This window comes from Gnatocerus cornutus, chromosome 2, assembly GCF_029298725.1.
Source record: "Gnatocerus cornutus isolate USDA-ARS CGAHR chromosome 2, icGnaCorn1.1, whole genome shotgun sequence".
Lineage (NCBI taxonomy): Eukaryota > Metazoa > Arthropoda > Insecta > Coleoptera > Tenebrionidae > Gnatocerus > Gnatocerus cornutus.
Window position 1 is genome coordinate 5,335,511 of NC_142234.1, and position 10,754 is coordinate 5,346,264.

At 29.6% G+C, this 10,754-nt stretch overlaps 1 protein-coding gene across 1 annotated transcript; it reads left to right on the top strand.

Moving 5' to 3' along the window:
• Window positions 1–6,133: 6,133 nt before the first annotated feature.
• On the top strand, window positions 6,134–10,747 carry LOC148178256 (uncharacterized). The gene is made up of 5 exons (XM_088050701.1): window positions 6,134–6,306; window positions 9,797–9,890; window positions 9,939–10,186; window positions 10,234–10,386; window positions 10,430–10,747. Exons 1-5 carry the CDS (start codon window positions 6,286–6,288, stop codon window positions 10,616–10,618), a joined length of 705 nt encoding a protein of 234 aa, XP_087906827.1. The 5' UTR covers window positions 6,134–6,285; the 3' UTR covers window positions 10,619–10,747.
• Window positions 10,748–10,754: the final 7 nt, after the last annotated feature.

Consider the following 10,754-nt stretch of genomic DNA (forward strand, 5'->3'; position numbering starts at 1 on the left):
AAAAAAATTAAGAATTTTTTATTTTGATCATTAACCAAAAAATTTAGATTTTTTTATATTAGTACTTGTATAATTTTGTTAATTTTAAAACTACCACCATAAAACTTGACCATTTTACTACTTGCGAGTTACTTATCAACTATGCAAAATCAGAAAATTTGAGAACAATGTACAAAGATGTTAAGTACAATTTTTTATCTTGGTGGTTAACCAAAAAATGTTGAATTTTTCAAATTAGTTTCTGTAAATTTTGTAATTTGAGTACTAAAATAACGAAATTTAGGGAAGGTACTATTTCTGAGTTGTTTACGAATTGTGCCAAATGTGATTAAAAATGCAAAATGTTATAATTTTTATCTTAGTCCAAAACATGTTAAATTTTTCTTATTAGATCTTCTAATTTTTTCACTAGAACATCGAAATTTGAGGTGGTACTACCTTTAAGTTGTTTTATAAACTTGTCAAAACAAGAAAGCAGAATTTTAGATTCTTTTGTGATGAATGACTGCAAAAAGTCTAATATTTTTTATTAATATTCATATTTTGGTTAATTTTAGTACTACCACGTTAAAACTTGAAGATATTACTACTCCAGAGTTACTTCTTCCATAATGCAAAAATATGCGCTTTTTGAACAGATTTGGTTCAAAAAGTAGCCGTAGTAAACTTTGCCTGTCAAATTTTATTTACTTTTAAATTTAAGATACACATTCAAAAAGTCTCGTCTTTGTATTGGTAGCTTCAAAAACACTCGAGTGTTAAACCAACCAATTATGCAATAAAGAATGACTTTTTAAACTCTTATCCTAAATGACTATTTAATTTGTAGCAAAGACATTATTGTGTTTGTGAATTCGATTTTATTGTTTTTGATTTTATTTGTGTTCCACCTGAAAAATCGGAACTAATGTTTCCGGCTAAACTGTGGCACCTGCTCCAAATATTTGTTCGCTGTCGTTCCCCAAGTTAGTTTGAATGGCGAAAGTATCTTCAAAAAGACGGCATGAAAAAGCACATTAGACTTCCAGCATTTTAAATTTAAGCGTTGACTGAATCTTTTTTTTCTTTTTTTTTTCTTTGAACTCACTACGAATATTTTTATTAACGAGTGTCTTGACTTTTCTAACAAGTTACATTGCAAATTTGATTGCATTTTTGCTAATTCCAGTAAAAAAAAAGAAATTAAACACTTACCTTGACCGTGATCGATTCCTAAATGAAATGAAATGCCGACGAATTATTTTGGTATTTTTCTATACAATACAAAACTAACTTTTCAAATCAAATTTTTACTTCTCTTGATAGTAATAGTTCATGGCATGCAAACAACTAATTGATAAACCGTATCCAAAGCAAATTTTAATTTAATCGTTGGATAACACGATGTGGAAAGATATTCAAATTACCTAATTGGAGTGTTTTCAAACGTTGTACCTCCAATTTTTATAATTTGTTTTTTATTGTACTAAATTTTTATTTTTGAGTTATAATTAGTACTCTTAATTTCTCACGCATTTTCTTTCTTAGATAAACGATTATGTCTGACATAAAAAATTCACTGCTTCATTTAAATTAGGACTCTCTTAACCAAATGATTTGTAAGCAGTTTCCTTACTATTATATAATTAAATGACAGTGCAAAGAAAATGTTTAAAAACGGTTTCGATAAACGATTGTTATTCATTATAGTATGAAATTGAATGTAAATTGCGCGATCGGATAGAAATGCCGGAAGAAAATTTCTTTGATACATGAAATTTATACATAACATGAACTAACAAATTTTAAATTAGAACTTTACTGGTGATTGCTGTTATGTTGGCATTCCTGTCTAGATAGTACCTTACAAAATTAAATTAGCACTCTTAAATATCTACTCTAGTTTTACTTTGTGGTTAGGCAACCCACTTTTTAAGTTTGTATCTATGATAGTCTGCCGCAAAAATCTATTTTTATTCATTATTGTATATTTATTCATGGATTGTATAGACTGATTACATTTTTATTGTAAATATATACTTAAAATATAGTTTTTCACAAATAAACAAAAGTTGGTTTTCCATAGTTGGATTTTGCATATTGCAGATTTCTATTTTTTTTTCTAAGGAATTTACGATCTAAACATTTATGTTATTAGGTACTTATTTTAAACTGTTGTAATAGAAATATTTATAGCGTGGAATAAAATCCAAGGAAAAGTAAAATTTTATAACAATAAAGATGAAATTAATTTTGCTAAAATAAATTTGTCTAAATTAATTAAGAAGAGTAGAGTTTTACTGTACTAATGTTGCCAAAATTGTTTTTTTGAAAACCACAAAACCAACAATTGTATCTAATGTTACTTATAAAAAAACTGTTAAGTAACTTGTCTTACATAAAAATAAGATTTGCTTCATTTTTGTAATCACGTCACGATCCGAATTGTGTTATATTATCCCATTTGTTTAAGTTAGATAGGTGTAAAAATATTTTAGGATAAGAAGTAGACAAATAATTTTCTTGACCCAGAATTTTTAAGAACAAAATTAATAAATAAATCGAAAGAATTTTCAATTAACTTTTACTCTGAACGAACCAAGTTTTTTTTATCGAATCACTACCTAAAAATTCGATCATTCATGAAGAATGATGCATCAAATTATTAAAATTTCGGTTTAAATTAAGATACTGAAGGATGCTATATACACCGGTGAAAAGTAATTATGTCTAATAAGAAATTGAAATGTGAAAGAACTAATCCACATGAAATTAATTAGCTAGAAATTAACAATTTAATTAACATTTTTGGTAATGGGCAGTCAGAAATGAACTACAGCAAAGATAAGCATGTCTAGGACAAAACGGCCATTTTGTTTATCATACTCCAGATATGGCGGATTTCCTGCCAATAACCGCAACTTTTTAATGAAAAAAATGGAATTAAAGAAGCAGAATAGTTAACTCTGTACGGAAGCTGGTCTTTTACTCGTGCACTCATGCACTTACAGTAATTTACAGTTAGGAGAAAATCTGTACAATATTTTTAACAAACAACTTATAAAAAGTGTTGCTGTATAAAATACAAGGTGATGAAGAAAAGACGCCCATAAGTCGAAGTACCTGGTTCTTCTTAGATAAACCATCTCAGAAATCAAAACAAATTTAATATAAACCCATTCCTTTTCACAATATTTTTTTTTCAAAGGAAAAACTTGGCAATGCTGGCTCAATCCGTTCTAATAAAATTTTACATTTGGCAGTCTCTGTAACTAAGCAACTAAAGCTTTACAATGTTGCGACATTGAAAATTTTTTTACAAAGTCAAGAAACGATACTTTTAAAAGTTATAAGAAACAGTTTAAAGCAATCTTTGTCCTTTTTTGATACAGAATATGATTAACTGTAAAAAAAAATGTCATCATCCTGTATACAAAAAAAGCTAAAAGCTAAATTATTTTTATTGCGTAATTCTGTTTTCTGTTGTTTAATCTTTTGTCTCTTTTCTGCAAAATTTGAAAGAATTTAGAATCTCTTTTTTATTAAATCATTCAAAAATAACAATTTCCTTTAATAGTTTCGACTGCAGCAATAAATTTATAACAAACCTAAAGAAATCCAAAAAAATATAAAGAATATGAAGAATGTGAAGCATCTAAAGAGGGAATTTAAAGAAAGTCCAAAACAAACAGAAGACTTTGAAGAACCTAAAAAAAGTGTAGAATTAAAAAAAAAATAGCGAATTTAAACAATTTAAAGAACCTGCAACAAATAATTTAACAAATGTGGAAAACACCAGAAATCAAAATATCTGTAATACGTATTGAAAGCATAAAATAAATAAATAAATCGAAAAGATCTGTAAGGTAAACAAAATTGTATTTTGACAATAATTTATTTATAATTATTTGACATTGACAAGCGGCCGTTTTACTTTATCATTACGGACGCCGTCTATAAAGAGCCACTTTATGGACCCTAAGCTATATCGTAAAACATACAGGTATCCCAAAACGCGCCCCAGAGAGCAAGAGAGAATGTCGATAGCAATACAAATGGTAGATTTCAAAACAAAAATTGATTGAGTTTAATAGTATTTGAGAATGAATCACAATTTAACAAGGCCATCCCAATTTCCTAGGCAACGAGAGTGTAATGTTCATCTGACCAATAGACAATAACATGTGTTCATATATTATTATCCTGTATATTATTATCCAATCCGACATAAATATAATTTATCCAAAATGCACTAATAAAGTGGTCTTTATTGACTCATTTGAGACAGATAAAGTACCCTATTATTCTTTAAAAACCATAAGAATCATTATGTTACATTTCCATGACAACAAGGCACGCATGGCTTTCTAAATGCTAAAAATTTGTCACTGCTCGCAATTCTCTCAATTCTTTTAATGCCTTAGTTGTAACCAACAAAGGCTTTGGATAAAATCTAGTATTACATTCAAGTGTAAGGACAAATTATTCACTCCAAAAATATTATTCTTTCGAATCTACGATCTCGAGAATAACTGATTTTTTGTCGTAAATAATTTGCTTCCTTATTACACTCTTATATCCTAAATATCTATTAAGAACCTAAAAAATCTAATTGATCTTAAAAAAAAGATTATAAAGTGTCTCATAGAATTATAAAATATCAGGAAATTGTAGCACATAAAAGATCAAATCATTTTAGGGTCAGAAATTCTAAAACTCTGTACAGATTTCAGTGAGTTTATAGAATATGTCAAACTAAATAACTACATATGTACTCTAAAAAAATTATAATTATTATTTATTTAAAATTGGCTGTGAAGATGACTAGTTAATCCAATTGTAAATTATTTACAGAAAATTCAATTCTCGTCTGCTATTATTTTTTAATACCTTTCTCTGCAAATATGCGAGTTACTACTGTGGTTTTTAGCATGCTTACAAAACCGCAATTCTAACTGAATTTCCCAACCATTGCACTTGTATCTTATGGTGTGTAATTTAGCACTACATTATCAATTAAATGTTAAATTAACGCTTCCGTTAAACTGCTTAAAAATGTGAGCAATCGTTTTAGTACAAAAAAATAATTTTGGTTTCTCCTATAAATTGCATTTACCTACCTATTTAATTGTAAATTATGGCAAAATAGTGTTACCATGCCAAAACTGCAATAAAAAAATTGCTGAAATCAAGAGGTGATGTAAATTGAACCCACTCGAATGTTTTACATTTGGGACTTTTACATTTGGTGGTTTTCTAGACTAGTGACGACGTTTTGTTGCACCCCAAAACCCATAATGACGTAATAGACAAGAAAAATTATCCGCATATTTAAAACTTCGATCCAAACATTCATAATTTGACGTTGCCAAACTGAAAGTCTGTGAAAGTGTTCAAAAAACTTCTGAGGAATTTCGAAGGTGACTGAAGATGAATTTTTTGTTTCATCGCATGATAGAAATTACAAAGGATGACAATCAATGGAATTGAAAAAGTCGATTCGAATACGTAGGATTTATAGTTCCACCCTACTAACCTCAACCATGCTAAATTATCAAAGAAAAGTCAACTTTTTTGCACCTTACATGCACATTCTCCATTCTAACGTCCGGCCAGAGAAAAATCCGGATATCCATATGTGCAAACTAAGTAAAAAAACATTCCAAGATCTAAATTAGTAATAAATAATGCTTGAGTCCCTGACAAGATAATCACTAGATACAATAGTTGGAAAAGCACTCGTTTTGTTCCATTGATTATTTACGGTTTGGTCAATCAATAATCAAAACTAGCAGATGAAAGCAACCATATAAAATGTCGTATTCTTAAAGAATGGAAATTTTGATGCGATCAATCGAAGCAGCAGCATCGTTATGTAAGTTGGGTTTATGAAAGAGTGGAGATCATCTTGCTTCATTTAAATTATATTTTCTCTGCACCGATGCGCTCTGTAGCCGATTTTTATGCAATGTTTCCTTGTTGACCATCACAGCAAGAAAAAAAATTAATTTAATTACTACTTCCTTGTACTATGAAAAATCAGTCTTGAAATATTTTCATCTCGTCTTCCCCCTTCCTGCATTCTTTTTTATGGTTATAAAACTGTAACCTTTGCTTTACCGTCCAGTTTTTTTCTATCACTGTAGGGTATCATTAACTTGAGTGGCTCAAAGCAAGAAGACTTGTTTTGATGACGTGCTTATACCTGTACCTGTAGTCCCCACCTGCTCCGAATCTTAGAAAGATGAAATAGCTCAGTAAGAAATAGGTGCGCGTTTACTGAACACACGAGTTAAAGTTCTAAACATGAAATTTGTAGTTATTTTGGTAAGTTTATTAGAAATTTTACATCTTGGTGTGGGTGCGGCATTGTAAAGCAACAACACAATTTTTAAGATGCCGGTGAAGAATTCGCTTCAAAAGCAAACATTTTTTTGTGTGGTGTGGCTGTTTTATTTCGTTTTGACTGCACTTTTTATGCAGTGCTACCAACAATTTGAATATTAGCGTGCTAGTGAAAGTCATTTAAATTATTTGGATGCGAGTCTTGATGATATTCCTCAATGTAGGTCTGTAATAAAACGATTTATTTTAATCGCTGCTAGTGTTGGCAGTTGTAACATAAACACTCGTTTACAAGGTGTAACGTTTCAAATTACAATTTACAAAAATTACAAATGGTCTAATTATGACGAGAAATACACTCGTAATCACTTGTTTGCATAAAACTAGTTTTTGTGTGATTGGAAAGTGAATTTAGATTTATTCAAATTGCAAAACAATAGTTTCCAAATCTGTTGATTTGAATTGAACCGTATACTTACTAATGACTTGTGACTAATTAGAAATAATTTGGAAAAGAAACTAATTTTTCGTTTTTTATCTGAGTACCTCTAACTCTAGAAATATTTTAATGTCAGTCCTTGTATACAAGAAGTAAATTAGATATTAAATGTCTTCACATTTCGTTTGAGAAAGTTCTATCGAATCATGCATGGTTCATGAGTCTTTTCGTTTTTTAGCAACGTTACAATTTATAATTTTCATAGTCATAATCGCATACTTTCAAGAGATCGGATTGTTTTCTGTGTTTCCTTTTAATCGCAATTTAGTGCTGCGGTAATAATGAAGTAGAATTAGGCACTCGTTTTTCTTTAACCGCGAAAATATCGAAATAGTTTCCGGTTTGACTGAAATAAAAAAACGATCTTTGTGTTATTTATTGTTTATTAATAGTAGAAGCTCTTTGTTAAAAAAAGTCTAAAAGATTTGGTTGAAATTTATTGCTTCACTGAACTATACTGAATTTCAAGCATTTGGAAGAATTAGTTCCACTAGATCGTCTCAATTGTGCTTCGATTTCTTTTGACGTCGAGCTAACTTGTGTGTGGCAGAGAATAAGAATTTAGCAAATCTGAGAATGAGTTGGAGTGATTCACAAAAAAATTAAAAAAAAATTTCATTTTTAATTTCAAAGTTGAGAATAATCATTTGAAAACACTATAAGAATTTAGTGCTCAAATCTATAAATGTTCATAATAAAAATGTCCAACTTTTGTTATTAAACTTTTGGATGATGGCAACTTTAATGTTTTAATAATGTAATTTAGTCTTGTTATTTTTTTTGGTACTTCTATTAGTTTCAAATTTCAGAATTTTAGAATAAGAAACAGAATTTTGAAGAATTTTACTTTTTGAGACGAGGTAAAAATGTTTTCTGTTTTTATTAAACTTTATAGTTTTTATCAATTTCAATGCTATAATAATGAAACTTGGAGCTATTAGTGCTTTTTGTATACTCATTAATTGTCCAAAATTTTAAAAATTTAGAACTAGAAATACAATTGTTAGAATTTTTAACCTTTAGGATAAACCAAAAATTGCCAACATTTCATGTTAACTAATTTAATGAGTTGTAATACTATAACAATGAAATTTGGTCCTATTATTCTTTTTACTACATCCATTAACTGTGCCAAATTTCAAAATTTTGGAATAAGAAACAAATTTTTTGCTTTCTTTTTATTTTTCTTATTAAACTTTATGATTTTGACAATTTTAATACTACAACAATAAAACTTGAAGGTATTATGGCTTCTTAGATACTCATTAACTGTAGAAAGTTTCAACATTTTAGAACTGTAAATAGAATTGTTAGAATTTTTAGTCTTTAAGATGAACCAAAAACTGCTAACATTCCATATTAATTGTTATAACTTTAATACTTGTAATACAACAGCAATGTAATTCGTGTCTGTTATTCTTATTGGTACATCCTTAAACTGTGCTAAATTTGAAAATTCTATATGTAATAAGAAACAGAATTTTCAGAAATTTTTATTTTTATTTTTAGTTCTTAAATTTTTAATTTTCACATACAAAATTTTTGTTTAAAGTTTGCAGTCCATTAATTTAAAAAACGGATATTTAGAAAGAGCGAACCTGAAAAATAAAAGCTGAAAACTAGAGAATATAGAATAATTTTATTATAGAGAGAATCTTAAAAAATTCTCTTTCATTTTGAAGAATTTCAAAGAACCAAAGCGAATCTTTAAAAATGGAAATAAATAGTAGAAAATTGTACTCATCAAGAATCCTTAACAATGACTGCAGATAATTCTTGGGAAATTCAAAGAATCGTAGAGAATTTTAGAAATCATCCAAAATTTTCAACAATTATGAAAAAACCTAAAGAATTTTTGAGTATTTTAAAACATTTGTACAAAATACAAAAGAATCTTCTGGAAAGGAAGAAAATCATAGAAAATTATGAATATTTCATAAATTCATGACAGTTTTCAAAATTTTTAGAGACCCACTAGTATTTCAGAAAACCATAAGAAATTCTAGAGAATGGTAAAGCATCTGTTAAAGTGTCATTCCTAGAGAATATAAATTTTAAATTATAAAACCAAATAATGCAAAAATGCAACGATGACTTTTTAGTGAAGATACCAAATGTAAAGCTCGCTTTTGACCGTAAATTTGATCATCATGGAAGACCTCAAAATAGCTTAAAATTGAAAAATTAAAAAACATTCATTAGTGAACATTAGTGACAAGTAGTTATGTAATGTAAAGGTCCACGGTTATCTTCAGCAGGTTAAAGCAACTTTTGATTGCACACAAGAAACATGGCCCTATTGAGAATACAATTGTTAGCAGAAACGCTGCAAATCCTTGGCCTGCGACTTGTGGCCTCACATTAAAAACAACTTTCTCATAAATTTAAATTTTTGAGCCCGCGAATAAAATGAGATACAATTAGTAATGTCAAGTGCCATTTCAGCATGAGCCATGTGACCTGTTCCGTTTTTTTTAACGCTCTATATTAATTTCTACATTAAGTACTTACAAACAAACATATAAAGGACACGAAAAAAAATAATCAAAGAATTGCATTATTATTTATCATTTATGTACCTTTTTGGTTATGCTGCGTAATTAATACAGTTTTCATTCATGATCGGGTTATTTACATGATAATGAAAATAAGACAAAAAATTGACATAAATGACAATAAATAAAAAAAAGCAATACATGGCAAAGTCCATGGTCTCCGCTTACGCAAATTCTTTCGATGTAGAAACGAGTTTATAGTGTCAAAGAAAATTAAACCTATGACATAACAAAAAATGTTGTATTTTGAAATGAATATAAAAAATTAAATATTTTAGTAATGCATCACTTAAACACGCGCCACAAAGTACTGAATTTAAAAGATTTTACAGCTTTTACAGTACAGTCACACACTTGGCAATATCCACATTAATATTGAAAATTTCACCGTTCACTAGATTCGATATATTTTTTTCAGTTTGTATGCGTTTTTGTGGTCGCAGCAAAAGACGCTCCAGCTGTCGAACATCAAGCAAAAGGCGGAGCAGTTGGAGGGGGGCATGAAGAAAAAGGTAATAAAAATTTTCATATGTAAACATAAACTAAATTTAGCTCACCAGGTGCAAAACACAGCGAGTTTAAGCACGTAAAGAAAAGCGAAAAAACATCTAAACATGACGAAGAAAAAGCTAAAAAAGGCGAAAGTCTAAAAGAGCTCCACAAAAAAGTCAGCGCTGAAGGTGGAGGGAAGAAAACGAAACATCATGAGAAAGACGAGCATAAATCGTATAAAAAAAAAGCCGGTGGATCAGCCCATGGAGGATCTTTCCAGGATGCTGCCAAAAGGAAGAAGCTCAATTACAAGAAGGTATGTTAGGTGGTCACAGGGTGCTTGAGACTGTAAAGAGATTTTAGGGGTTCAGAGAAAAGTACCATAAGGATGAAGAGAAGAAGCACAACAGCTTTTACAGTAATTCCCATAAAAGTGGGGAGTACGAGGTGTTTGGAACGAAGCACGCGAAGCACAACTCCAAGTACTCGGCTAAGAAGCAAATCGAGACATATAAGGTAACACAACTCGTTAGTTTCTGGGATTAAAGTTAATTTGCAGGCCGCCGACGCTAAGAAGGATTACAAGAAATCGTCCGCTAAAAATGGAGGACACGATCAGAGTGAGAAGAAGGGCCACAAAAACGAACAAGCTACCAAGAGCCACCACAACCATCAAGAAAAATGGGCTAAGAAAGGGGGCAAAAAGGGCGGGAAACAATACAAATACAAGAAAGCTCCGCACAAATAAACCGATTTTTGTATCATGAAGTTGTTCCGAGTGCGAACGTTCAGTTCAATATTTATTAAAGTACAGCATTTTTTGTAAGCATCTATTTTTGTTACACCATTGAAAATAAATCATTTGTACAAAGGAGAACTTATTG

Bases quoted from the DNA above. Each gene is read 5' to 3' on its own strand.
- LOC148178256 (XM_088050701.1), top strand. From the start codon at position 6,286: ATGAAATTTGTAGTTATTTTG. The intron at 6,307-9,796 runs GTAAGTTTATTA...TATTTTTTTCAG, and splicing joins TGAAATTTGTAGTTATTTTG to TTTGTATGCGTTTTTGTGGT. The intron at 10,187-10,233 runs GTATGTTAGGTG...AAGAGATTTTAG, and splicing joins AGAAGCTCAATTACAAGAAG to GGGTTCAGAGAAAAGTACCA.